Here is a 27,001-nt window from a genome sequence, read left to right on the forward strand (position 1 = left end):
GAGATGATTATTTTACCCATCTACTGCTCTTTTAATGAGGCAGCTTAGTGAAATGAGCTTGTGCTCACGGCTGTTTTATCTCTGTCTGCTTGTCTGGTCTTTGAAAGTGGTGCATATAAGGGGGGGTTGGATTGATTGTTAGAGAAACGGTATCTAGGCACAGAACTGCCAGGTTGTGAGGGAGGAATGAGGGGGAAGAACCATGCGACGGATTATCTGGGTGGATTAACGAGGTTTTAGTTAAACAACGTTAACTGCAGAGGGAGGGAGATCGAGATCAGCAGACAATACAATAAACACAATACACCTAAAACCTGTGGCCAAAGGGCTCTCCTGCTCACAGCCACAGCCTCACTTTACACCCATAACTTCAAAGATCTCACTATTGTTCCCCTCCCTCTGTTTTTCGAGTTGGACCAATAAGCACAGCGATGCAGTTCAAGGCTATAAACGCATCGAGTGAAGCTTCACATGAAAAACACTAGCATTCATTTGTACAGTGAAATATGCAATTTTCAAACACCCTAATGGATTATTTCTACATCCTAGTTGCTCTGTTTGTACAGTAGATATATTACAAATGAAGTACAATACTTACTATCTATAACTTATTCTAAAGAGAAAAGTGGCCAAAGGTTGTTCCTGCCAGCTGTAGTTAGGACGGGAAAACATTTTGAAAAGTTGAAACGAACGGTAGACTTTACGGAAGTTGTTTTATGTCATCAGCAGCTGTTAACAGCTAAGAACAGTAGTCTTTTTGGAGAAATAATCATGAAATCGCCTCTGAGCCATTGTGAGATAATTAACATAATGTTTCGTTTTCCTTGCCGAAACAGACAGGAGGGGTTGCTGAAGCATCCTCAGTACCCTTACTTGCTGTGCTACTGAAGCATAATGTGGTCCCTGTAGCTAATAGCCTGCACACTTTCGGTACAATTTCCAAAACTTTGCTTAAACGAGTTCCATAGTTCCATACATCAAACAGGCTTTAATCACTTTCCATAATACTCCATTTAGCTTACTGGACAGCAAATAGCTAGGCTAACAAAACCGGATGGTGGACAGATTCCATCATTCTTGTATAAATACAAGGCCACCATTTAAAAATGATCTGATAAACGCTGAGCGAGCCATTAAACAGGCTGATTGATAGGTAAGTCTTTATATGTGAAACCTTAAAATGTCCTTTCCAATGACAAAGTCCCTGCACATCTTGCTGTAGGCCATGGATACGGCCCTGTAATGCAGGGGTATGCACTGCATCATTTCTGGCCAAGATATCTTTCTAAAAAGCGATCACTGAAAAGCGTGAGCCATCATTTTGGTCTCACAGTATGTCATATTCTGATTTGCTTATTATGTGTTATCTGCCTCACTTGCATGTTGCTTTGGAAAAAAGCGTCTGTGAAATAAATAAATGTAAATGTAAATCCCTTAGCTAATACTCTTGCCAACAACTCATGTGTTTTTTGATCATGAAACTCATTTAAATACTTCATTGTGCAGAAAGTGTCATTAAGACACAATGTATAACTTGTAGTTGTGAAAAAAATCATCTATCACTTATGCATATAAGAAAGCCCACAATTAACCCATATTTTCTCCATAAGTCAGATTTAGAATAAGATTTGTCTTCAAATACTCATATTTCTAACTGTGCTCAGACACCTGAAAAGATCCCACTTGAAAATTATAATCTGATGCATCATTTGAGCACAGGGAGGGAACAGAAGGCTCGCATTTGTCTGAAAAAAGGCACAGTCATTCTTCAAAGAGAACACTTCATTTCCTGTTATTGGAAATAATTACACTGTTCAAAAAAATTAAAGGAACGCTTGGAAAACACATCAGATCTCAATGGGGGAAATAATCATGCTGTATATCTATACTGATATGGACTGGGTAATGTGTTAGGAACTAAAGGATGCCACATGGTTTGATGGAAATGAAAATGATAAACCTACAGAGGGCTGAATTCAAAGACAACCCAAAAATCAAAGTGAAAAAATGATGCGGTAGGCTGGTCCATTTTGCCGAAATTCCATTGCAGCAACTCAAAATCGTACTCAGTAGTTTGTATGGCCCCCACGTGCTTGTAGGCATGCCTGATAATGTCGGGGCATCCTCCTAATGAGACGACGGATGGTGTCCTTGGGGATCTCCTCCCAGATCTGAACCAGGGCATCACTGAGCTCCTGGACAGTCTGAGGTGCAACCTGGTGGCGTCAGATGGACCGAAACATAATGTCCCAGAGGTGTTCCATTGGATTTAGGTCAGGCGAGCATGGGGGCCAGTCAACGGTATCCATTCCTTTATCCTCCAGGAACTGCCTGCATACTCTCGCCAAATGAGGCCGGGCATTGTCGTGCACCAGGAGGAACCCAGGACTCACTGCACCAGTGTAGTGTCTGACAATTGGTCCAAGGATTTCATCATGATACCTAATGGCAGTCAAGGTGTCGTTGTCTAGCCTGTAGAGGTCTGTGTATCCCTCCATGGATATGCCACCCCAGACCATCACTGACCCACCACCAAAATGGTCTTGCTGAACAATGTCACAGGCAGCATAATGTTCTCCGCAGGTTCTCCAGACCCTTTCACTTCTGTCACATGTGCTCAGAGTGAACCTGCTCTCATCTGTGAAAAGCACAGGGCTCCAGTGGTGGACCTGCCAATTCTGGTATTCTATGGCAAATGCCCATCGAGCTCCACGGTCCTGGGCAGTGAACACAGGGCCCACTAGAGGACGTCGGGCCCTCAGGCCACCCTCATGAAGTCTGTTTCTGATTGTTTGCTCAGAGACATGCACACCAGTGACCTGCTGGAGGTCATTCTGTAGGGCTCTGGCAGTGCTCTTCCTGTTCCTCCTTGCACAAAGAAGCAGATACTGGTCCTACTTATGGCTTAAGGACCTTCTACGGCCCTGTCCATCTCTCCTAGAGTAACTGCCTATCTCCTGGAATGTCCTCCATGGCCTTGAGACTGTGCTGGGAGACACAGTAAACCTTCTGGCAATGGCACATATTGATGCACCATCCTGGAGGAGTTGGACTACCTGTGCAACCTCTGTAGGGTCCAGGTATCATCTCATGCTACCAGTAGTGACACTGACTGTAGCCAAATGCAAAATTAGTGAAAAAAACTGTCAGAAAAGATGAGGAGAGAAAAATGTCAATGGCCTCCACCTGTTAAACCACTCCTGTTTTGGGGGTCGTCTCATTGTTGCCCCTCTAGTGCACCTGTTGTTAACTTCTTTAACACCAAAGCAACTGAAATTGATTAACAACCCCCATTGCTACTTAACGGACTAGATCAATATCCCAGAAGTTAAACTGACTCGATGCTATACTCTGATTAAAGAGTGTTCCTTTAATTTTTTTGAGCAGTGTATATAAATTGTATTTAACTGCAAATGCTCTGACCATAAGGCCCAGGCATTACAAAGAATGTTAGTGCATACAAGTCTCAGTATTGAAGGTTAAAAATTGAGCACCTGAAGCTGTTCCTTGAACCAATAAGGTCTTCATGAAAAAATGATAAAATGCATTCCACAACACAGGCTCTCTGCTGCAGCCAGGGCTCCGTTGCATACTGTCTGTGATTTTTGCAATGGCAGGGACAACGACGCATCCTGCAGCACTGGTGGAATCGACAGTGCAGCTTTGTGTATGGTTTCACCCTGTGAGCTGAATACAATCAGAATAATTGCAGAGGGATGACAGGGCATACAGTATGCATGCAGCTGCCCACCTCTCTGGTAAATTAAAGTCATATCTGTGCACAGGTGGCCCCATGTGTAGCAGGATATCGATAAATGTGTTGATGGTGGTTAGAATAAAGCAGTGACTGGTGGAGTAAATGACATCTTCACAGTGACCAATGATAAATATATAAAAAAACATGCATCATTTCACATTCTTAGAGGAAATATAGATAAAAAGCCAAGAGAATTATACTTAAGTGCACTAACCCTAACCGTAAATATCCTTAGGCTTAGTCAAATGAGTTACACAATGCGTGTATTTACTAGATGATAAATTTAGAAATACCTATACCTAAGAAATCAGTGACATTGCAATTAATTAATAATGGTTTGCATTATATACAATCATTATACTGTCATAGTTATGACCATACACATGACCTTACACATGATAATACATATAACAAACCTTAATAATTATACATAACTTTTAACAGTCTGATTGAAAATGCATACTTCCTTCTAATTGCTAATTACCAATAAAAAAAATAGTTAATTACTATTTACCAAAATGTCACCAAGCATGACAAGGTACTGCCAATGTTACACATGAAAACAGCGAATTACAGTTTTTCTGAATTACTAAACACTAAACTCTATTCTTGGAACAAAACTTCCAAAACTCATGTATTTAATCAATCACTCACTCATTTGGCAAAACCTCAAACAATGTTCACCTAGTTAGGCACAATTTGCAGATCTGACTGACTGATTGTTGTAAAACTCTAAATACATTCTCATTCACAAAAACACATTTTGCGCAATGATGAACTTGGAAAATGGAAAAACACAGGCTACAAAAGTTAAACACAACCAACAGGCAATAGTCATTTAAACACAGCGACTCAAAGTACATGTGAAGAAGCCAATGAGTGACTAGAACAGAGAATACATGCCGGATGAGAGTGCAAGTGATGTTGGTAAGTCGATGTCAAGGCATGGATGCGTGACAACAGAGGATTCTTCCACCATTGTCTAGCATGGATGTGATGTAGACAAAGTCATCTTGCCTGACTTAATGATGAGGCAGAATGAATATTCTTCATTGACTTGGCAGTTGTACAGCATTTTACTGTAACATGCCTTTCATTTAGATTTTTTTAAATTCGTCTTTTACAGTAACTTTTTTAGTAGCGCTGATAGATGAATGTATGGATGGATGGATACTGAAAACATTACATATTCATTTATGTATAGTTGTATATAAACTTTTTTGCTGAACAATGAAAATTTCTATAGTCTTGACATGCAGTTGATTTCCAATACTGCAATTCAACTAGCAAAAGACCACATCCTCATTAAACATCTTTATCTATATGCTAGGAATAGTTATGACAATTTTTTTGCTGTAATGTGTAATGAATGCTCAGTAGTGTTTATGTAGCAACTGGCTTTGTGTGTGATCTAAAAGCAGTGCCTGGTTTTGAGCAGAGATAAAACAGTTTTGCAAAATGAGTCACAGGTTTTGTGAATGACATTTGAAAAACATGGTTTTGTGCTTTTTGTTCTGAAAAAAGGACGGAATGCGTCCAGAAATGTGCCAGAGCAATTCAGAAAAACTGGATAACAAGTATTTTGGGCACTACAAAGCAACTGTATTTTACAAACAACTAAAAGATGGTTATTTCCATTAGCATTAGAATTCCACATTCACACTAAAACTGCTGTCAGGTTTTTGGAAGGTATTAAGGCTTTATTGTGTAATACAAGATGCAGTTGGTGGGAAATTATGAGAAATCTTAGATGCTGATCTGCACTGTTTACTTTTTCTATTTTCTATTAGTCAGTTATTGTTACAGACAGCTAGTTTAGATAATATTATAAGATGCATCAACAGCTAATTCAATAAAACATAGAAAAAATGCAAAATGCTAAAGTATTTTTTGGCAGTTTTATTTCTGTTTTTTTGCCTTTGGAGAAACACTATGCTTCTCTTTAAAAATATCTATGTCGATGTCAGATAGTTTTATGACAACAACTGTGTTTGTTGTTGAGATGCACTAGCTGTCATACAAGCAAGCATGCATATTTATAAATTCAGAAATGGCCACCCACCCATAAGATACGGTGTCCAGGCTAACTGAACTGTTAAAAATACAATTAAAAAGCAGTGTGTTTTCACCTAAAGATTTTGGCATTATAAAATAGACCATTGTTGGACTACAAACACTGACTGTCCTTGCAGGAATAATCCAGGTGTGTAGACCAATGTAGACCAATGTTGTTCAATAGAAGCAAAATCATGTTTTTCAGCCAGATGCTGAAGTAAGGAGTGGCTGGAGGAAGGAAGATATTTTAAACAGCTTTCACAGAAATGTTGGTCTGGCTGTGTTCCAGTAACTCCTTGTTTGTTAAATGTTTGCATGTTCTCAATTTGTATATGGCCATTAATCATATAACTGGAACACAACCGTCAGAATCCAGGGCCATGAAGGCCACACTGCTCCCCTGGGAGCAACCAGATACATCGTGACATAATAATGCTGAATTACTCTTCCAGTGCACTACTGTGTGAATGAATATTTGTATGAGTGAGTGCAAACCATACAGGCTGCTGCCTCCTTTACACACTCTGCTTTCTAGACACTGGCTATGAGCCTCTGTACTCCTAATTGAATAAGCTCTCGTTAAAATGATTGCATAGATAGTTTAGTTTTAGTTCATATTTATACACCAGTTATAGTTCCTTGGCTTACCTGCCCCAGAAAACGTTGCAAAAATATTAGTATTGTCATGCCCTCACTTTCCAATCTCCTTGCTTACAGTCACCAACACTCACCATTGCGGGAATGCTGACTGGATGATTGTTTTCGCTTATATCTATTCAGACATTTAAACCCTGCGCATCTGCCTCTGTTGTGAAATCTGGTGTCTCTTTCTGGAGATGCATTCTGAGCAATTCTGGTTTGTCATTCTGGAGTATGACTATCACGTCCTGCCCACCACGTCTGGCTGACCCTCCCCCACGTGGCCACACCTGATGCTTGTTGCCCTGCGTTAGTCTGCGTATTTAAGTACCTATTTGTCTCGTCATTGCTAGTCTGATCATTGATGTCAGCTTGTGTCCTTCCCATGTCAAATACTCTTGTTTTGATCTCTCGCGATCATTTTGTTTCCAGTTGCTGTTTGTTTAGTTTTGCTTCAATTGGTTTGACCCAAAATGCCTGTCCTCAAGTCATTAATTCCACTAGCTGTGATGAGGAATTTGTGTTTCTCACATACAGTTCTGGGTTATCGTTCATTATTCTGTCTGATTGACCTTAGCCTGGTGGATATGGACTAATGTAAAATGATCCCTTTGCACAAGGAAGAATGACAATGTTTCCACAGGTCTTTTTTAAGAATTGAAATCGCCCACGGTGTTTCACACATTACAATGAGTGGGCTCCATAGAATAGACTGAACACATAGCCAACACATATTGTGCCTCATGTAGTCATGTAATTTACAGATTTATTCTTTTTTCGCAATTTTAAATATATGGTGGAAAAATAACAACAAAAACCTAAATCATTCTAATATAAAAACCTTCTAACAAAAATCAACATGTGTAGTTTGGACTTTCAAATAAGTAAGAATTACAGAATTTATGTGATCATTATTTGAAATTTGATCATTCAATCATCAACTAGTGTACTAATGCAAAGAAGTAAATTAGTCCTCATTTTACTTGCCTGTCCTCTATCCTCTGTTATTCATAACTAAAATACACTGATTTATCTGAGAGGTCTGCATGTGAAAGACTTACCATCAGAAACAAAATGACATTTGAAAGAGTGAGACAATAAAAAGAAGCTGCGTTTAAATCTGTAATTATTTTATCCATCCATATTTAAAGATGAATGAAATCATAGTTCTGAATCTGAACAAAGAAACACCCTAACTTTTATGCTGGCTGATCAATTTTAGTCTGACATACATCTTCCTGTGGAACTTCACCATTAACATAAGTAACTCTGTACTACTGAAATGTACTTGTGTTGCGTCCTTATTTTACACAGGTACACCCTCCCAGTGCTCCCACTGTGTCAGCTACTGAGATAAAGATGCTTGACTGCCTGCATGGAATAATTCATGAAATGGGGACGCACTGTATTTTCACATTTAAATTTTCATACTATTACATTCCTCGAATCAAGTAATGGTTTTGGTATTTTTACAATAATCCTAAATTTTTCATAGAATTCAAATGACTTTAACTGTTAAACCACATGGTGGGGTTTTATAATTTATTTTTATGTGTCATTTATGAAATTGACTTTTGGTTGATGGGAGTATTTCAATTAAAACAATGAACTAAATGTCAGGGTCTGAGTCAACTTCTTTCTCACACAGACCAACATTTAATGGATCACATGTTGAACACTAAAACAATGTGCTTTTGACATTGCTAAAGACTGGCTGCAAGCCTATTAGCATCCACATGTATAAATTTGTTACTAAATGGCTCCGCAACCTTGTACTGGATAAGCAGTCTGCTGGATGTTATTGTGGATCCTGTAAGAGTCTGAATGTTGCTCGGTGAAACCCAACCGCTCCCTGAAAGCCACCATTGAAAGGCTGAGGAAGAGCTTTTTTTCTCAAAGCAATTCAGACCCTAAATGAAGACACCAATGTTCCAACAATCTACACAACATACACATGTACAGCTTACATATGTATAAGTACCTGACAAACAACGAACATTCAAGACCTTGAAAGTCACGGTTATGCAGCAACAGAAAATGCTACAAAAACGAGAAACATTAGCTTGCTATGTAGCTTAGCCTGTAACATGGCTGCTAACCAAACAAATGATATCAATATGCTGATGCACATATCTATACACGGTCGAGTGAGAAATTAAAACTTCATCAGCATGTTCATCAGTAGTGCTTGAATAATTCTGAAAAAAAAACATTAACTTAGATACGGCTTTCATCACATTAAATTGCACAGGTGCTTAAAACTTTTCAGCCTAATGCAGCGACATCAACAGCAGATTGAGTAGAAGAGAACCGGTTTATTCACCAATTCTGCAAGGGCACAAGGGGCGGGATCTCGTGCTTAAATTGCAAAGGAACATTTAATTGCAAGTGGAATGGCACATACACTATATGGACAAAACTTTTAAGACACACCACTTAATCACTGAATTCAGGTGTTTTATTCAGACCCACTGTCACAGGTGAATAAAATCAAGCATCTAGCAATGCAGTCATGTTGTTTGTGAAAGAATGGGTCATTCAGATGAGCTCAACAAATTCAAGCGTGGTACTGCCATAGGAGGCCACCTTTGCAATAGTTCAGTTTGTAAAATTCCTTCCCTGCTAGATATTTCATGGTCAGTTGTAAGTGGCATTATTGCAAAGTGGAAACGTTTAGGAACAGTAACAGAGTGGGGTTGCCAAGTGTTGAGGCGCAGAGTGTGTAAAAGTCGCCAGTACTCTGTTGACTCAATACCTGCAGAGTTCCAAACCTCCTCTGGCATTAACCCCAGCACAAAAACTGTGCGTCGGGAGCTTCCATAGCTGAGCAGCTTCATGCGAGCCTCACATCACCAAATGCAATGGCAAGCATCAAATGGAGTGGTGTGAAGCACAACGCCACTGGACTTTGGAGCAGTGGAAACATATTCCATGGAGCGACAAATCACACTTCCCTGTCTGGCAGTCTGATGGACGAGTCTGAGATTGGTGGATACAAAGAGAACATTACCTGCCTGACTCTATAGTTGTGGCTAAGGGTTTTGAGAATGACACAAGTATTGGTTTTCACAAAGTTTGCTGCTTCAGTGTTTGTAAATCTTTTTGTCAGATGTTATACTGGTATACTGCTATACTGAAGTATAATTACAAATATTTCATAAGTGCCAAAGGCTTTTATTGACAGTTACATTAAGTTTATGCAAAGAGACAATATTTGCAATGTTGGTCCTTCTTTTTCAAGACCTCTGCAATTCGCCCTGGCATGCTGTTAATCAACTTTTGGGCCACATCCTGACTGATGGCAGCCCATTCTTGCATAATCAATGCTTGGAGTTTGTCAGAATTTGTGGGCTTTTGTTTGTCCACCCACCCCTTGAGGACTGACCACAAGTTCTCAATGGGATTAAGGTCTGGGGAGTTTCCTGGCCATGGACCCAAAATGTTGATGTTTTGTTCCCTGAGCCACTTAGTTATCACTATTGCCTTATGGCACGGTGCTCCATCATGCTGGAAAAGGGATTGTTCATCACCAAACTGTTCTTGGATGGTTGGGAGAAGTTGCTATCAGAGGATGTTTTGTACCATTCTTTATTCATGGCTGTGTTCTTAGGCAGAATTGTGAGTGAGCCCACTCCCTTGGCTGAGAAGCAAACCCACACATGAATGGTCTCAGGATGCTTTACTGTTGGCATGACACAGGACTGGTAGCGCTCACCTTTTCTTCTCCAGAAAATCTTTTTTTCGGATGCCCCAAGCAATCGGAAAGGGGATTCATCAGAGAAAATGACTTCACTACAGTCTTCAACAGTCCAATCCCTGTACCTTTTGCAGAATATCAGTCTGTCCCTGATGTTTTTTTGGAGAGAAGTAGCTTCTTTGTTGCCCTTCTTAGCACCAGGCCATCCTCCAAAAGTCTTCGCCTCACTGGACGTGCAGATGCACTCACATCTACCTACTGTCATTCCTGAGCAAGCCCTGCACTGGTGGTGCCCCGATCTCGCAGCTGAATCAACTTTAGGAGACAGTCCTGGCACTTGCTGGACTTTCTTGGGCGCCCTGAAGCCTTCTTCACTACAATTGAACCTCTCTCCTTGAAGTTCTTGATGATCCAATAAATGATTGATTTAGGTTCAGTTTTGCTAGCAGCAATATCCTTGTCTGTGAAGCCCTTTTTTGTGCAAAGCAATGGTGACTGCACATGTTTCCTTGCAGGTAACCATGGTTAACAGAGGAAGAACAATGATTTCAAGAACCACCCTCCTTTTAAAAGCATCCAGCCTGCCATTCTAACAATCTCTGCCAATCTCCAGCCTTGTCCTCGTCAACACTCTCACCTAATCACTGAAATGATGTTAGTGGGTTATTTTGTGGCAGGGCTGAAATGCAGTGGAAATCAGTTTTTTGGGATTAAGTTCATTTTCATGGCAAAGAATTGCAATTCATCTGATCACTCTTAACATTCTGGAGTATATGCAAATTGACATCATAAAAACTGAGGCATTCTAATAACTTTTGGCCATGGCTCTATTGTGCCAACTGTAAAGTTTGCTGGAGGAGGGATAATGGTATGGGGTTGTTTTTCAGGGGTTGTCTAGGCCCCTTAGTTCCAGTGAAAGGATCTCTTAATGCCTCAGCACAACAAGACATTTTGCACAATTCTATGCTTCCAATTTTGTGGGAACAGTTTGGGGAAGACCCTTTTCTGTTCAAGCATGACTGCGCCCCAGTGCACAGAGCAAGGTCAATAAAGACATGGTTGGGTGAGTTTGTTGTGGAAGACCTTTACTGGCTCGCACAGAGCCCTAACCTCAACCCTATCGAACACCTTTGGGATGAACAAGAGCAGAGATTGTGAGCCAGGTCTTCACGTACAACATCACACATGCTCACAAACTTCTGGATGAATGGGCAAAAATTCCCACAGACACACTGCAAAATCTTGTGGAAAGCCTTCCCAGAAGAGTTGCAGCTGTTTTAGCTGCAAAGGGGGGACCAACTCCATACTGATACCTATGGATTTAGAATGGGATGTAATACAAGTTCCTGTAGGTGTAATGGCCACAGTCTTTGAGTTAGGCAACCAAGCATTTCACTGCACACAGTACTGAGTATAACTGTATGTCAAATAATACTTTGATTGATTGATTGAATTCCAAATTATCTTCTTCTGTCATGTCATTAATCTCTTTTGACCTTCTCTCAGAAGTTAGAGAAATATTCAGATCTAATTAATTAAAAAACATCAACTACAGCTATTTTCAACCAAGTTTTATTTTTCATTTTGAAACCACTTAATATCATTCGAAATGTAATAATATATGTGAAAGTAGATAGATTGAAAGAAAAATAATGAGTTTCTTAGCATGATCAAACCACAGGAAATGAAAATAAAGTGTCTTGTTTATCAAAATCAACTGCTTAAGTTAAAAAAAATTGTATGCTAATGAAGAGGAAAGTGTTCTCTTAGTAAGCTGAAGATATGAGTTTCCAGTTCTCATTACAGCCTGTATGCTAATTGTTAATGATGTATAGGTTGGGTAATGAAGTAGCTATAAGGGGAGGGAATTGCTTTGATTGTACTGTGGGTAAAGATATTTGAACAAAATTTAATTACATCACCAGTTACTAATAATGATGAATTTCTAACTTGCAGTATATGCTGTATACCCCCTAAGAAAGCTCAGGATTTCCGTATACCCGCTTAAAACTTGCAATAATACACCATATACCCCCTAATAAAGCTCAGGATTTCTCTATACCTGCTTAAAATGTGCAATAATACACTGTATGCCCCCCTAAGAAAGCTCAGGATTTCTGTATACCCGCTTTAAACATGCAATAATACACCGTATACCCCCTAAGAAAGCTCAGGATTTCCGTATATCCGCTTAAAACATGCAATAATACACCGTATACCCCCTAAGAAAGCTCAGGATTTCCGTATACCCGCTTAAAATATGCAATGATATGGTGTTTACCCTCGAAGAAAGCTCAGGATTTCTGTATTACTTAGAAATGTACAAGGAATCAAGGATGCATATGTTTTATGACAGAAATTTCTCGAGCTAATTGTTTTCACAAACACTGGATTGGGAGAATGCAAGTTCAGTCGAATATGAAAGAAAAACATTTCAGTGAATCAGACAGCCGTGCCTCATAGAGGCATCAAAAAGACACCATCAAAAAGAGAGAAAACCTCCAATAAGAACTGCCCACTAGTAAGATGCAATCTGGCAATTAGTAACATAGCAAGAGCTTTTCCTTCAGAAAACACGCACAGTGCACATCACAATGAAGACCATCATCCTGAGGTGATCAATGAACATTTGCAGTTCTCTTTGTAATGCATGTATCCCAAACTCCAAATGAGGATGTTTCACTTTCTTGAGGCATGTGGTCCTTACAGCGGTCTGTTCCACCAGTGCAAATATTTCATCTCCATCCCCCTTCCAGCTTTTATTTTCAGTGAAATGACTGTAACAAAGGATGGCATAACAGGGCCATGACGCCATTCTAACCCTAAAAATCAACATATTCAACTACATGTGCTACACTCTACCTTATCTGTATTGTGCAGCTGTTTTCTGAACTGGTGTGATGTATATATAGCATGTGTATTCAGCTTGTAAAGGGATCACACGAAACCTTACTTCACAGAAAGGCCCATTGAAGTGGTCTTGAAAAACTCCTGTAAAGCTTAATTCTCCTAATTCCATTCAGCAGACTGGAAACTGACCTGATGAATCAGTCTCTGGAAATCATTATTCTCAGGACAGGGGGAAATGGACCATTCCAGGAGTGATGATCAACCCAATGGGAGGACAAGCTCAGATTTCATTTTTACATTTTGCATCCCATTTATGTGTTCTGCTGCTATGTAAGTCAATCCCACGCAAGGAGATTCATTAACCCCTCTGTCTTCATTTAAAGCACTTATCACCTCTATGCCCAGCTGCCAATACAAGCAGCACCAATCACTGGACAACCACCTGCTCCTGGTACAAGGAACTTATGGTAAAACAGGGCCTTTGTTTGCTGTGTCTCATTTGACATAGAGCAACGTTTTCCAATCCAGTCCTCGGGGATCCACAGACAGTCCACGTTTTTGCTCCCTCCCAGCTCCCGGCAGGACTTTCTGGCAGGGAGCAAAAACATGGACCATTGGACAGATTGGGAAACACTGACATAGAGAGAACACAGAGAGTTCCTTAGGCTCTGAGTGTCTTTCATGCTCCCCACAATCATATACTGAGTATGTTTCAGCTGTACCATTAGTTAACGAGTGCAACAGCCCTAAAGAAAACAGATCCCTAAAACTATAAGGCTTTTGAGGTACAGACAGCTGTTGGCATGTCTACAGAACTTTTTTAAGAAGCATTTTCGCACAATTGTGGAAAAAGGTGCAAAAGTGAACACAAAGGCTTCGTGTAGACGGAACAGTTGGGTAACGCTATCCAAGGAATGGCATACACCGAGGATTCTCACCTCAAAGAGCCGCAAGACGTTGGCCACCATGATGGACACGGAGCTGGCAGATGCCCCGATGACACCCACCACGCGCTCTGGCTTTCGGATGATGGGTGGCTCACCATTGGAGCAGCGTATGTCAGAGGTGTCCTTCTGAATAAGCGCTTGAACAAAGGTGAGAGACTGTTCTAGAGCATAAGTGTCCCTTGAGCAGGTATCAAGGATACGTGCGCCCAGGGTGATGTTGGGGAGTAGATCCGGGTCACTGTTGATCTGATCCACGGCATAGAGCATGGCCTCCATCCGGTGAATTCCTTTCTCCTTCTTTATCTCTCCACATGGAACTCCTGCAGGCCCTCTGGCATGGACTGGGAACAGCCCTCCCAGCGTGATGTCACCCTCTATCTTGATAGAGTGGGGCTGGGTACCTTGGTGTGCCCATAGCCCTGGGCTCAGTCCCATCCACAACATCCACAGAAGCTGGGGCAAAGCAATGGAATGACAGCTGGTCCATTGAAATGCCCAAATTATTCCACAGTAATGATGTAGCAGCGACTTTGGTGAGTATCGTGTCATGGTCATCACCAACAAACTCAAAAACTTTTATCTAACGGCTAAAGACTTCACCTTCTACCCAAAGCACCTGTATGGGAAAAGAGAAATTGAAAGTATTACAGAGGAGCTAATCACCATTTTCTTTGCTCGGGGGCTTTTCAAGTCACGACAAGAGGATTTAATTTCTAGGAAAGGGAGCAAACTCAAGTAGTGTCACGTGTTTGATATCCCAGATGACTTTAATATGCTTTAAATTTGCGTAAAATTAGCACGGAAAAAGAGGAATGTGAGGCTGAGAGTAGATTTTTTTCCCCCTCCTGATGTACAAATAAGTACAAATGGATGCTACAGTTACAAGCACTTAGACTTCTGCAATAATATTACATATCAGTTTTAGGACAGCTATAATTGAAAGCACTTTTTAGATCAGTCAGTGATGAAAAGGAGCAGTGAAGTCACAGTCCTGTGACTATACACTTTGGAATACAATCTGTCTCATATTTTCAGCCCTATCCTGTTTTGTCTGTGCAAACAGTGTGATGGTGTCATGGGTAGAATTTTGGGGGGATGGGGGATTGCACCCCCCCCCCCAATAATCAAAACAAGCCAAAATAACCACCTTAAATGGGTGGAGACCTCCACCCTACCAATACTCAACCCAAACTTGCTCTTGGTTGGAGTGCATGTGTTTGTATACTCTACAGACAGCGGCAAGTGGGAATTACACCCTGACAGTTTCTTAGGAACCTTTTTTTAAACACTACACCCGAAGGATTCATACGTAGCAGATGAGATTAGCTGCAAATCATTCTGGATGCAAATATCTACAGACTCAGCTCAGATTATGTTACTTCTATGTCTGGCTAAGCCTGAGGCTCCATTTCCAGGGATGAAAGCTTAATGAGAGCAGGTGTATTTTGTTATGGACTCTGCGTGTCTATGCATTCTGTGACTGGACGCATTTAAGCAATGTACTTTGTGTAGTTCTGGGAAATGGTGAGTGCAAGCTTCCAATTAATATCATATCCTTCACTGAGACTGATGTCAGTCTAGGATGAACTGTCAGGGTGATGATGTGAGAGGGGTACCTTGCCCCCTTCCCATTACAAGGGGCGAGGCAGTGGTGCCAAGCTGTGGCAGACACACAAGTATTATGCAAGGCTTAGCAGGGTTTCATGACACCTTAGAGAGAGCCAGTGGAGTGTGTCAGGCTCAGGAAAACTGCAAAATGATGCAAATTCTGAGCCTTTGAGTATTGCACTCAGCAATATCCCGAGACGCGCATCGCAGGGAGCTGCGATGCTCATCTTGCGCATTTTTCATACTGCTTAGAAAGCCCTGAAGGAGAATGCCCTCCACTTAAATAAAAAGATGACTTTTCACCTGTTTGCTGCATTTTGCAATTGCATTTATTTATTTATTTTTACATGCCTGTGAGGAAAATATATCTTTCTGATTTGGAAGAAATAGGAGTTAGGAGAGCAATTAAGAAATTCATGACTGCAAAATAATAATGTTTGGGTAATTAAGAAACAATTGTTCAAAAAAGTAATATGTCACTGCTAATAGCAACTCATAAGAGCTAAAACAGCGTTTGCCTGTGTGACTGAGCTACTTTACAGGCCACACCAGTATTCTTGACTAAATTATTTTCTCTTTTATTCTCCTTCTGCTGCGAGCTCAGATTAAATGCATTAATGAAATCGTGGCAGTATTGAAACCATACAGGATGTTACCTTTCCCCCTTCGGTGCCTTTTTTCAGTTTGTGCCTTGGGGATTATATAGCTGGCTCTCTCTTCATTTTGCAAACAGCTGACACCACACAACCACACTAAAATCCACAAGGGTTTAAATACAATTCACTGCACAGGCAGCGGAATGACCCACTTCTATATGATGGACACTGGATGGCTTTGTCTGTCTGCTTTGAGAAAGTGAGCCTGTGCACCATTTACAGAGTGAACACTGCATTTATTGCTGCATGCCAATTATCATGGAAAAATGACTATTATAGAAACAGTTACTACCATGATCACTACACTCATACCATGTTGCCTGCTTGGCTTTCACTAAATGAAAGGACCCCTTTTTCCTATCTGCTAAAACATTTTCCAGTCTGGAAACACAAAGGCAGGGCATCGATAAAATTTACAAGCTTCAGTTTACTCAATGAACGAACAGGTGTAAGAGCTGTGCACTGTAAACAAAGACAATAATCATAATATTGATCAAGCGGGAATTTCAACTTCCAAATCAGCACACAGAGCACAGTGTGAAAGGACAATACAGGTAAAACTACTAAATAAATATGCTGATAGATGAATGAGAAGGCCTACTATATGCATGTGTATGCATGATCAATTTAATGAGACACAAATAAGTCATAAGTGCTAAGAAACAATATATAACTACAGCTATAATGAGGGATTGAAATACCTGGTACCCTTAAAAGCGATACGTAAGGCAATCAATTGTTGTAACAGCGTGAATGTGTACATATTTTATGTGCATTTCTGCTGATATGACAAGAAATAATCGTGCATTTTAACCTTTATATGCTAATTCGTACTTCATTTGCGGTATAGAGGTTAAAATGCACAATAACTTCTTGTCATATCAGCGCAAATGCGCATAAAATAAATACGCATTCATGGTGTTACAACAATCGATTGCCGCACGTATCACTTTTAAAGGTGAATGCGTATTTGCATACCAGTTATGTCAATCTCAGGCTATAATTTCTGTGGATGAAGGGCACAGCCATCTTGGAATTCTGAGGATGGAGTTGTAGAGGATCCTCTTACTTTTTGATTCAGAACTCCAACTTCAGGCATTCCAGATGAAATTTCTGGCTATGAACTCAGAAATTTGTACTTGCCAGTTCAAACAGAACGCACATCCTGATTACAGATAAGCACTTTGAAGGTGATGGGTGACCTTCAGAGACTGTCTCTGGGGTGTCCCGTGTTGAGTGCCCTGTAAGAGAGCCAACCCTAATGACAAATGGTGTTTAGTAGCCTTGCAGTCCCGTTCACAATTCTGCTTCCCTATCAGACACAGCATAACAAATTATCCCAGCTACTGTCCTGCAGAATATCCCCAATAACTTGCTGCAACAATTCTAATTTCTAATGAATGACAATCACAGTATACTAAAACTTCAGAAGATTACAACATTATGCCAATTAAATCCATGCTTATGTGATTTAGTGATCAAATTTAAAAAAAAAAATTCTTAACCTTGTTTGTACACTAGTGCTGAGACAGTAACTACTAGAGATGCTAAGTCGCTGTCACCTTTCCAAATCCGGCCAGCCAGCAAATACTCCCAAAAGATAATTAAAGTGTATTGTAATGTCTGGCAAACTGAGGCATTGAGGTGGCAGTGAAAGACAAAGAAGACTTAAAAGAGAATGGATGCCATTTTATTGAATTTTATAAGGACTAACACAGGACTAACACAAGCACTAAACACATAACGGGGAAACACAGGGAGGTCTGACTCCGGAAGGTAAGGCACACCACACGGTGGGTAATTTATGCAATGGCTGAAAAGACGCTAGGATGGAACAGTTCACGCAAGACACAAGCAAGGGCACAAACAACAACTGAAAACACAACAAGTATTAACAATAACACAAACAAGGGTCAGGTCAGGTCGGGAAGCATGCACTGGTATAGCACGTTGCCGCACCTACCACATGACGGAACACCTCAGGATCCCGGTTGGTGCTCCCCAGGTTGACACATGGTCAAGTCCCAACCTCCAAAAATGGCTGTCTATCTGCTGCAGCCAGTTGTTACGTGGGCATCCCCTTGGCCACCAGTCCAGCCACATGGGTCCTCCGCAATGAGGATTTTGCGAGCCGGATCACCCTCAAGGAAATGCACCACATGGCCGTAGTGCCATAACTGACGCTCCCTCATGATGTAGGTAATGTGCCTCATTTGAGACTCCCTGAGCAACCGCTCATTTGACACAAAGTCAAACCAGCGGTACCCAAGGATTCTCCAAAGAAACACAGTCTTTGTCTCAGGTCACTGAATAGCGTCCAACTCTTGCAGACATACAGCAAAACAGGGAGCACCAGGACTCTAAAGACTTGGACCTTCGTCCTCTTGCAAAGATATCGGGAACGCCACACACCCCTTCCAGCGACCTCATGACCCTCCATGCTCTCCCAGTCTGTCTACTGACTTCATAAGAAGAGTCAACAGAGAAATTAATGTCGCTGCTAAGGTAAGTGAACCTCTCGACGAGGTCGACATTCACCCCGCAGACAGACAGGCCGTTAAAGGCCTGGATCTTGGTTTTTATCCAGGACACTCATAAGCCCAGACACTCAGACTCCTCGCTCAGTCTCTTGAGAGCCTTGATTAGAGCCCTCTTTGACTCTGCAAAGATCACAGCATCATCGGCAAAGTCAAGATCAGTGACTCTTTCATCACCAATAAACACAACCCTGCTCAGCACCCAGTCCATGCAAGCACTGAACAGAGTAGGAGCAAGAACACACCCCTGATGAACCCCAAAATCAACTGGGATGAATGCAGAGGTTCTGCCTCAACTCTTCAGAGTACTCACAGTACCAGTTTACAGGCCAGCTATGATGTCCAGCAACTTCTCAGGATGTCCCACAGGGCAGCTCGATCAGCAGTCGAACGCTTCATGAAAATCAACAAATGCTGCAAAGAAACCCTGCCAATATTCACGTATGTGCTTAATGAGAATCCTCAGTGCCAGGATGCGGTAAGACTTCGGGATCCTTGGGTGACTTTAAAGGCGCCTTATAAATAAAATGTATTATTATTATTATTATTATTATTATTATTCTTAGGTCTAAAACCAGACTGCTCTGGTCACTGGTAAGTGAGCAAGTGATCATGGACCCTGTTGAGGATAACCCTAGCAAGGACTAATCCAGGCCATCACCCTTCCCTTTCCAGATACAGACAAGAAGTCCCATTTTCCAGTCAGCTGGGATGACACCCGTCTCATAGATGGAAGCAAAGATTGCTTGCGATGCCAGCAGGACAGCGTTACCACCAGCCTAGAGAAGTTCACCCTAGATACTACAGATCCCTAGGGCTCTCCTTACCCCAAAATTATTCACCATTTGTGCAACCTCAGTGAGATTACATGGTTCACAGCTATTCAGAGGATCAGCCTCAAGAACTACAGACCCAGAGATCAACTTTAAACAGCTGCTCAAAAAAAAGTACAAAGTCCCTCCGACAGAAGAGGAAAACAGTCTTCATGCCTGAGACACAAGATGTCTTACATGACTACCCAGGTGGGCCGCCTCAGATTAGGACCCGAGTGCTGCCGTGCAGCGGTCAACACCTCAGCACCACACCAGTTCGAACCCTAACAGGCCTGACCCCACTGGCTCTCTTCCGGCTTCAACTCTTCCAAGGATGAGGCTCCCAAGGGCTTTCCTCTATCTCCTTCAAGATGCGTGCAGCCTTCCTGTGGGCGGCTGCAGCAGAGCTATTCCCGTGGAGAGCAGAAAAGAGTCCTGTCTGCTTTGTCGGAGGTGTGTGAAGTTTTTGCGGTGGCTGTAGTGCCAATCCCACCACCAAAACTCTCCCTGCAAGTTGGAGGACTGCTTGCAGGGCCAGATGCAGGACAGACTAACATCCAAGGGGCTATTTACATTTTCCCAGCATGCTCCGGCACAATATATTGTGTTATGAATGTTAAATAAGAAATTTGTTGTTTGCTTTAAAATGAAATGCATACATATCCATGCAACTAAGCAATAGCCTACTTTAAGTCTTACATATATTAAATGAATTCAACTACTTCAAGCAATCAATTTGGACAGATCACTCTCCCACACGCCAAGACAACACACAGGAATTGGGTGCGATTGGTCACACAAATTTGTAAACATAACCCAAAGTCAAATTTAGAGCTTTCCGCTGACAGGTCATAGTACCCCACCACTCTCCGGATTCACAGATATTCATTTACTGTTGCGCAGTTCTGACTTATCAGCACGTTACCCAGCTGACTAGTCCATTCTAGTTATTTGTCAGCACACACATATGCACCGTGGACCTAGCTAATGCCACACCAGAGTTCTGTGCTGTCTGCTATATCACTATAAGTGGCTGAGCAAGGGGAGGCTGACATAAGATGGCAGCGAATAAATGGCCATTTTACGCAGATTAGCATCTCAATGAGAAAATGTGCTCTCCCAATGACATGTATACTCTCTCTGGGCATATGCATGTTAAGCATTTTATTTTTAAATCTTTTGCCTTTGAATCCCACTGTTGCAGTTCAATTGGTTTAGTCATGTTAATAATTACATGGTCCATTATTTATTTATTGAGCGCTTTTGTAGTTGAATGTGTGGTGTCCTTATCAAACTAAACTCCCTCAGAAAGCTAGCTGGCTGCTCTGGCTTGTTGTTTTTTGTTGACTCAGGGAATCTTCGGCTTTAAGTTCTTCAGTGCTCACACTTGCAATGGGTTAAGTTCTTGCACTTGCTGCATGTGTTTGTTACATGGCACCATTTTGGCATGAGCGCCGGAAAATGCCACACAGCAAAATGCCCCACACCATTCGAGATTAATACACCCGCCATACCCAAAGCGGCACGGGAGCCATGCCATACCTGAACCACTCAAACTGGCCGAAAATCCACACCGCTCATTACCTGATTTGCCATGAGGCAGAGTCTAACTGGATTTAATCAAAATCTAGCATTAAAAAAGCATTAAAGCCCTTCTGGCGAAAACAAAATAATGGAAAGAACAAAAGTGCAGCCACTGTGTAAAATAAGGACTCTTTCCTACTGCTCAATTATTTTATTTAATGAATGTTTTACACTGAGGAACCTACAAGTAATTGTCCCAAACTTTTACTTTGGGTTCTCTTGTAAAGTGATAGCTATGGGGGCAGTGTGTGACTCAGTGGGCTAAGCCTGTGTGCCTGTAATCAGAAGGTCACCGGTTCAGCCACAGCGTCTCTGTAGGTCCTTGAGCAAGGCCCTTAACCCCCAGCTCCCTAGACGCCCCAACAGGAGGCTGCCCTTCACAGACAGCTTACTCTACAAAGAGCAAGTTGATGGAGGTGTAAAGACAAAGATCAATAAAAGTATCAGTTATTATTATTATTATTATTATTATTATTATTATCATGTACGACTGCATGTAATTCCTTGTGGCACAAATGAACTAGCATGATCTGGAGTAGAGAGTAAAACGACACAAAAAACCCAATCAAGTTAACAGCTGCCAAGATTTTCATTTATAGCACACATATAACCAAGGGAAGACATTCAGAAGTAGCCAAGTTTGCTAATTTAGAAGGAGCTGTATGTGGCTATAGACTTAAATATACTGTAATCACCAAACCCTATAAACAAATTAACTATAACAAGAAGCATATATGCATTCTGTGCCCACTTGACTAGGTCCACCTGCTTGTTAATTCAAACAGCCTGCATACAGCAATCGGACAGGGGCAAGGGGTTCAGTTACTGTTTGGCTAAACCTTAGAAGGCCACCAAATGTGGTCCAAGTAATTTTTAATGTGGTTTGATTGCTTTTGCCAGATGTGACGGTTTCAGCATCTTAGAAACAGCCACTGTCCCGGAACTTTCACACAGTGTGTACAGTTTACCGAGAATGGTACAATAAAGGAAAAATATCCAGTCAGTGTGGGTGAAAACACCTGGTTAATGAGAGATCAGGCGAGAATGGATAGACTCATTAAAACTAACAGGAAGGTCACAAATGCAAAGAAAAAATGGTACAGCACAACGGTGGTGGACAAAAAGGCTCCTTCAAATACACAACTACTTGTTCTGGAGGCAAGAGCCCAAAATTAAACAAACTCACTGGGAAGAGTAATGGCTATATTCAGTGATGTGTACAGCACTGTGTTTCAGCATCTTTGTGTAAAATGCAAGCATTTAACCAGGAGAATCATTTTTAGATTATTAATGGCTTGTTGAAAGACTTGGTAGCCTGTAGATATCATGGCACATTGAAAACCAAGTCAAATGGCAATACAGGTAATTCCACTGATGTGCCACAAGGGGGACCTCTTCACAGACAGGTGGGTGGCAAGATCATGTCATATAGTCGTTTTCTAGGAATAGAGACTAAGAGTCATAATTCTGGCTGACAGCTGTGTGCGGAACTGACATTTGTTGCATGCTAAGAGAGTGTGGAAGACATCACAATTAATTTGCCAGGCTGAAAAAGCTTAACATAATTCAACACAGTGTATGACGTCCAAGAGAAATTTGACTGGACGTTTCATTTTATTATTCTATGAGAAATATCCTCAAAATTTCCCAAAGGCAGACTGCTGTTGGAGCCTCAGCAACATTGCTATAGCATGCAAAACTCAGAACAAAAATAACTAGTGAGATTTTACAAGTGCAGCACCGTGTATTGAAGTTCTTAAATATTTCCTAAACTATAGTGGAACCTCGAACTTAATCCGTTCCAGAAAGCTCTGGGAGAACTAATTTGGTTGAAACCCGAATCAATTTTTCCCGTAAGAAATAATTTAAATTGGATTAAACCCCCCAAATGATTGCCTATTTAAATTGGATTAATCCCCCAAATGATTGCCTATTTAAACCTGTATGTATACATACATAATGCTAAAACCATAAAGAAAAACTTTAAAACCCATAAATTTATTAAATAAATGAAAATTGAACTGCACTTTACCTGTACTGTGGAGAGCTTACGGCATACAATTATTTCCTTGCTCTATCGTGGTTCTCACAACTTTACTTTTTGGTTTGCTGCTATCACTAACCTTTGGATGACCCATAGTGGCTTATTTAAAAGCAAAATAAGAGCAACAAAAGCAAAGAACACGAGAATATTCACAGCACAAGCGGAAATGTTCACTACGCGAGCGTTAGCGGTAGACTGGCTTTTATACTGTATGCACGCGTTCTCTCATTTGTTTATGCGTAAAGACGCGTGCTTTAGCGCGAAAGAGTCATTTGGTCGAGAACCGAAAATACGTTCGACAGCCGAGACAATTTTTTACCGAACAATATGGTCCGAAAACCATACTGTACGAGATGTGAGACGTTGAAGAACCGAGGTTCCACTGTATTTCCATGACTGCCATATTCTTCTATGTCTAAATATTGATTTCCATATCACACACAAAATAGTTTCATGCAACTCCATACATGAGTCCCCTGGACCACAGACCTACAAAATAATATGAATAATAAAAAAATATAAAAATATAATAGAATATTAACATTATAACAACATTTTTTTAATACTTACAGCCCTCTTTGAATTCATATTTGTTTGTTTAGACAGTGTAATCAGTCCTATTTGATTTTCCACAAGATCAAATTATCCTGAATGAATCTGTTTCTTGGACTAACAAAGTAGAGGGTCCCTCACTCAGCCAGACAAGGTAGTGTTCCCAGTCTCAGGAGTCACCTGTATTGGGTATCATGGACCAACAGGGGTGGGAGGCAGCATGGGGGTGCAGTGGTTAGCACTGTTGCCTTACCTCTCTGGAACCAGGGTTTGAGTCTCCACCATGGCTCCATGTGTGTGCAGTTTGCATGTTCTCCCCGTGTCATTGTGGGGTTTCCACCAGGTACTCCAGTGCCCCCCCCCCAGTCCTAAAACATGCTTAGGTTAATTGGAGTTGCCAAATTGCCCATTGGTATGCACAGGTGGGCAAATGATGTGTGAGTGTGCCCTGTGAGGGATTGGCACCCCATCCTGGGGATTTCCCTGCCTTTCCCCCACAATTTCTGGGATAGGCTCCAGACCCCCCCAAGCACGAAAAGGACAAGCAGTTACAAAAAATGGATGGATGGATAGATGGATGGACCAACAGGGGTGACAAGATTCTGAGTTTCCCACTGCAAGCAATAAAACATAGTATTGAATAGGTGTAGTACACATAATGTGAATGACAAAGCCTTCCATTTTGTTAATGTTATGTAAATGATATGATTGAAGTTGATTTGAACTGAAGTTCCTGATTCCTGTCAGGATCCATCCCTGCCTTGTCTGTCATCTTCCCATTTGGCCAGAAGGTGTCCCTGGCCATCCCATCTTTTTTGCTGTGTTTTGTAAGTTTAACGTCCTTCTGTGTTCCTAGTATGTTCCCTTGCTCCCAGGGCATGATTAAATAGGCTAAGCACGCAGTTGAGATAAAGTTTCAATAAAATCCATTCTGTTTCCAAGCTACACTGTAAATCGTCCCTTACTGTTTGTGTGACAGAATGACTGTCCAACCTAAACAATTCCGAGGCTTTGCTAAGGAGCCTCTTGCGCTACACTACTTCAAGACTCCTCCCCGGGTTCGAGCCTCACATCCTTAATCCCCGATGATTCATGGACAATTCTGTCATCAACCCACTGAGTGATTGCGACCAGTCGCTAGATAGCTGGGTGAGCCCAACAATCTCTTCATGTTTATCCCTGTTCCAGTGGTGTACTGGCCAGAGTGATGGGCTGAGAAGCTGGAGGTACTGGTTTCAATCCCAATACCATGGTATTATTCCCAATGTGCCTTGACAGCCTCCTGAAATTTGGAGGACATCATTCCCCACAGATCCAGGTCAAAAGGAATGCATCCTCCTGCCCTATGGAGTGGTCCCTCACAGTCCTATACCAGGGACCCTGATGGCATCATGCTGGAAATGTGATCCCCAGAGTCTGGAATCTGTAGCTTAGGTACATCCTGCACCACATAGTGCCAAGCAATTACCTGAGTCCCTGCAGGAACCAGCTCATGCCAAGAAAAAGGTCATCTTGCCAGAGTCCCAGGTTCCTAGCTTAGATGAAGCTTTGCATCTAGTAGAAGGCCCAGAAGCTGCTGACTCCCCAGAGGAGGCTGCACCACCTGACTCATCAACTGCCATGTTAGTGTCTGATTCCCCAAATGCTCTGCTAACATCTGACACCCTGGTTGCTCTGATCTGCACTTGCTTCGCTGCCAATGCTGTTTTCCTTGCAGTTTTCAGCACTTGTTGTCCCAATTGCGCCTTCAGTGCCCGTGTCCCTTGTTGTGTTTCCAGCACCTGTTTCCACTGCCGCCTGGCCAGTGCCTGTCTTGCCAGCTTCCTTGCCGGCACCCTTCCCACCAGCTGCCTCACCAGCAAATTCGGTTAAGCTACGCCCAGAGGATGCCCTGCCAGGGGATCTGGAGTGGGATCCCATGAGGAGTACACGTCTGCAGCCACCCTTCTCAGGCCCCACCGCTCTCAGCCCCCTTCCGGTTCATGATTGCACCAGGGTTAGGGCAAATCCAGAATTAATTCAGCAGTTCTACTCCAACTCAGGAAATGGAACTGAAGTTGGAATTAAAATCTCCCTGAAATTCAAATTAAATTCCAATTCTGTTCCCCATAGTTTTTTTCCAATCCCAACTTAAGTTCCATTCCCTAATTTCGATTGGAATTGATGAATGAATTCCAGAAGGCCCCAACCCTGAATTGCACAGAACAATTCACCATTCTCAGGCCTTGCCACCCATAGGACCCCGTATGCACAGGAGAGTAAAAGAACAAAATTACTATTACTATTTTTATCCTGATGCAAATATAATGTATACAGAATGACTAACTCAACAGATAATGCGGTAGATGTTTCCAAATCATTATACCATCAAGAATATTATAACTAATGTCCAGAATGCTTCAGATTTTAAAAGTCATCAATGAATGTCTTAGCACTACAAGTTATCGTAGACACCTGCTGATATCAATAAAAATGATATTTGCATTTTTTTGTGTGATTTTTTATGCATACACAGTAAAACTTTAAACAGGAATATTAAATTAAAAATAACATATCAACATATGTTTAGATTTATAATAGACTGACAATCATGAAACATAGATCATGCACAAATACAGTATATGCGTGGGATTTTTTTTTCCCCCAAACACATTAAACAGACAAACCACACTTTGGAAATTCATTAAATGGATCAAGAACATTTCTTTGTCCACTGTGCATGGTATTTACCCTCGGGTTCTAGACCTAATCAGGGACGGATTATGGGTTGTGTGGGCCCCTGGGCAAAACGTTCCCTCCCATTGTGGATTTGTGGCTAGTCTCTGTTGGTTATTTTAGATATCAGTTTCCCCAATGTTGTGTTTGTGTTTATATTTCTGTATTGTTCATGTTCGCTTTTGTTCTTGGTTTTCCCCCCTTGTACCCAGTTCATTATCAGTTTACATATGTGCTTGTCTTTGCTCTATGCTTTTGTCAGTCATTGTGTTTGTTTCACCACAAGCTACCCTGATATGAAGATGATGTTTGTGGTGCTTATTGTGCTTCCCCCAGCCCTTCCTGGTGTCAGTGTAAGTCCTTGTTACTTGTTTCACCCTCCTACTTTGTGTCTTGACCTCTTGTGGTCCCTTTTGTTTCTAGGGTCATTTCAGTTCAGTCTCAGTCAAATCCCTTCTGTTTCCAAGCCGCATTGTAGATCATCCCTGACCCTGCTCTTGTGACATTCCCTGTTATTCTGCCTCTATTTAATAAATGCACAGTAGCAA

The 27,001-nt window shown here is 41.5% G+C and overlaps 1 protein-coding gene across 11 annotated transcripts in view; it reads right to left on the reverse strand.

Annotated features, from left to right (window-relative positions):
- The window catches only part of grm6a (glutamate receptor, metabotropic 6a), a 61,878-nt gene that overhangs the window by 28,984 nt on the left and 5,893 nt on the right, over positions 1-27,001 (reverse strand). For 6 of the 11 annotated variants that reach the window (XM_023835892.2, XM_023835891.2, XM_072713045.1 and 3 more), the window contains exon 2: positions 13,937-14,561. The exons of 1 other annotated variant lie outside the window; for it this stretch is intronic. In XM_023835892.2, coding sequence (XP_023691660.2) covers positions 13,937-14,500 — 564 coding nt within the window. In that variant the 5' untranslated portion in view covers positions 14,501-14,561. Of the gene's footprint in view, positions 1-13,936; positions 14,562-23,174; positions 23,334-27,001 lie in introns of those variants that run through there. 4 more of the 11 variants (XM_072713048.1, XM_072713047.1, XM_072713049.1 and 1 more) reach the window with 3 other exon arrangements.

The sequence above is a fragment of the Paramormyrops kingsleyae genome, chromosome 6, assembly GCF_048594095.1.
Source record: "Paramormyrops kingsleyae isolate MSU_618 chromosome 6, PKINGS_0.4, whole genome shotgun sequence".
In the NCBI taxonomy this organism is placed as follows: domain Eukaryota; kingdom Metazoa; phylum Chordata; class Actinopteri; order Osteoglossiformes; family Mormyridae; genus Paramormyrops; species Paramormyrops kingsleyae.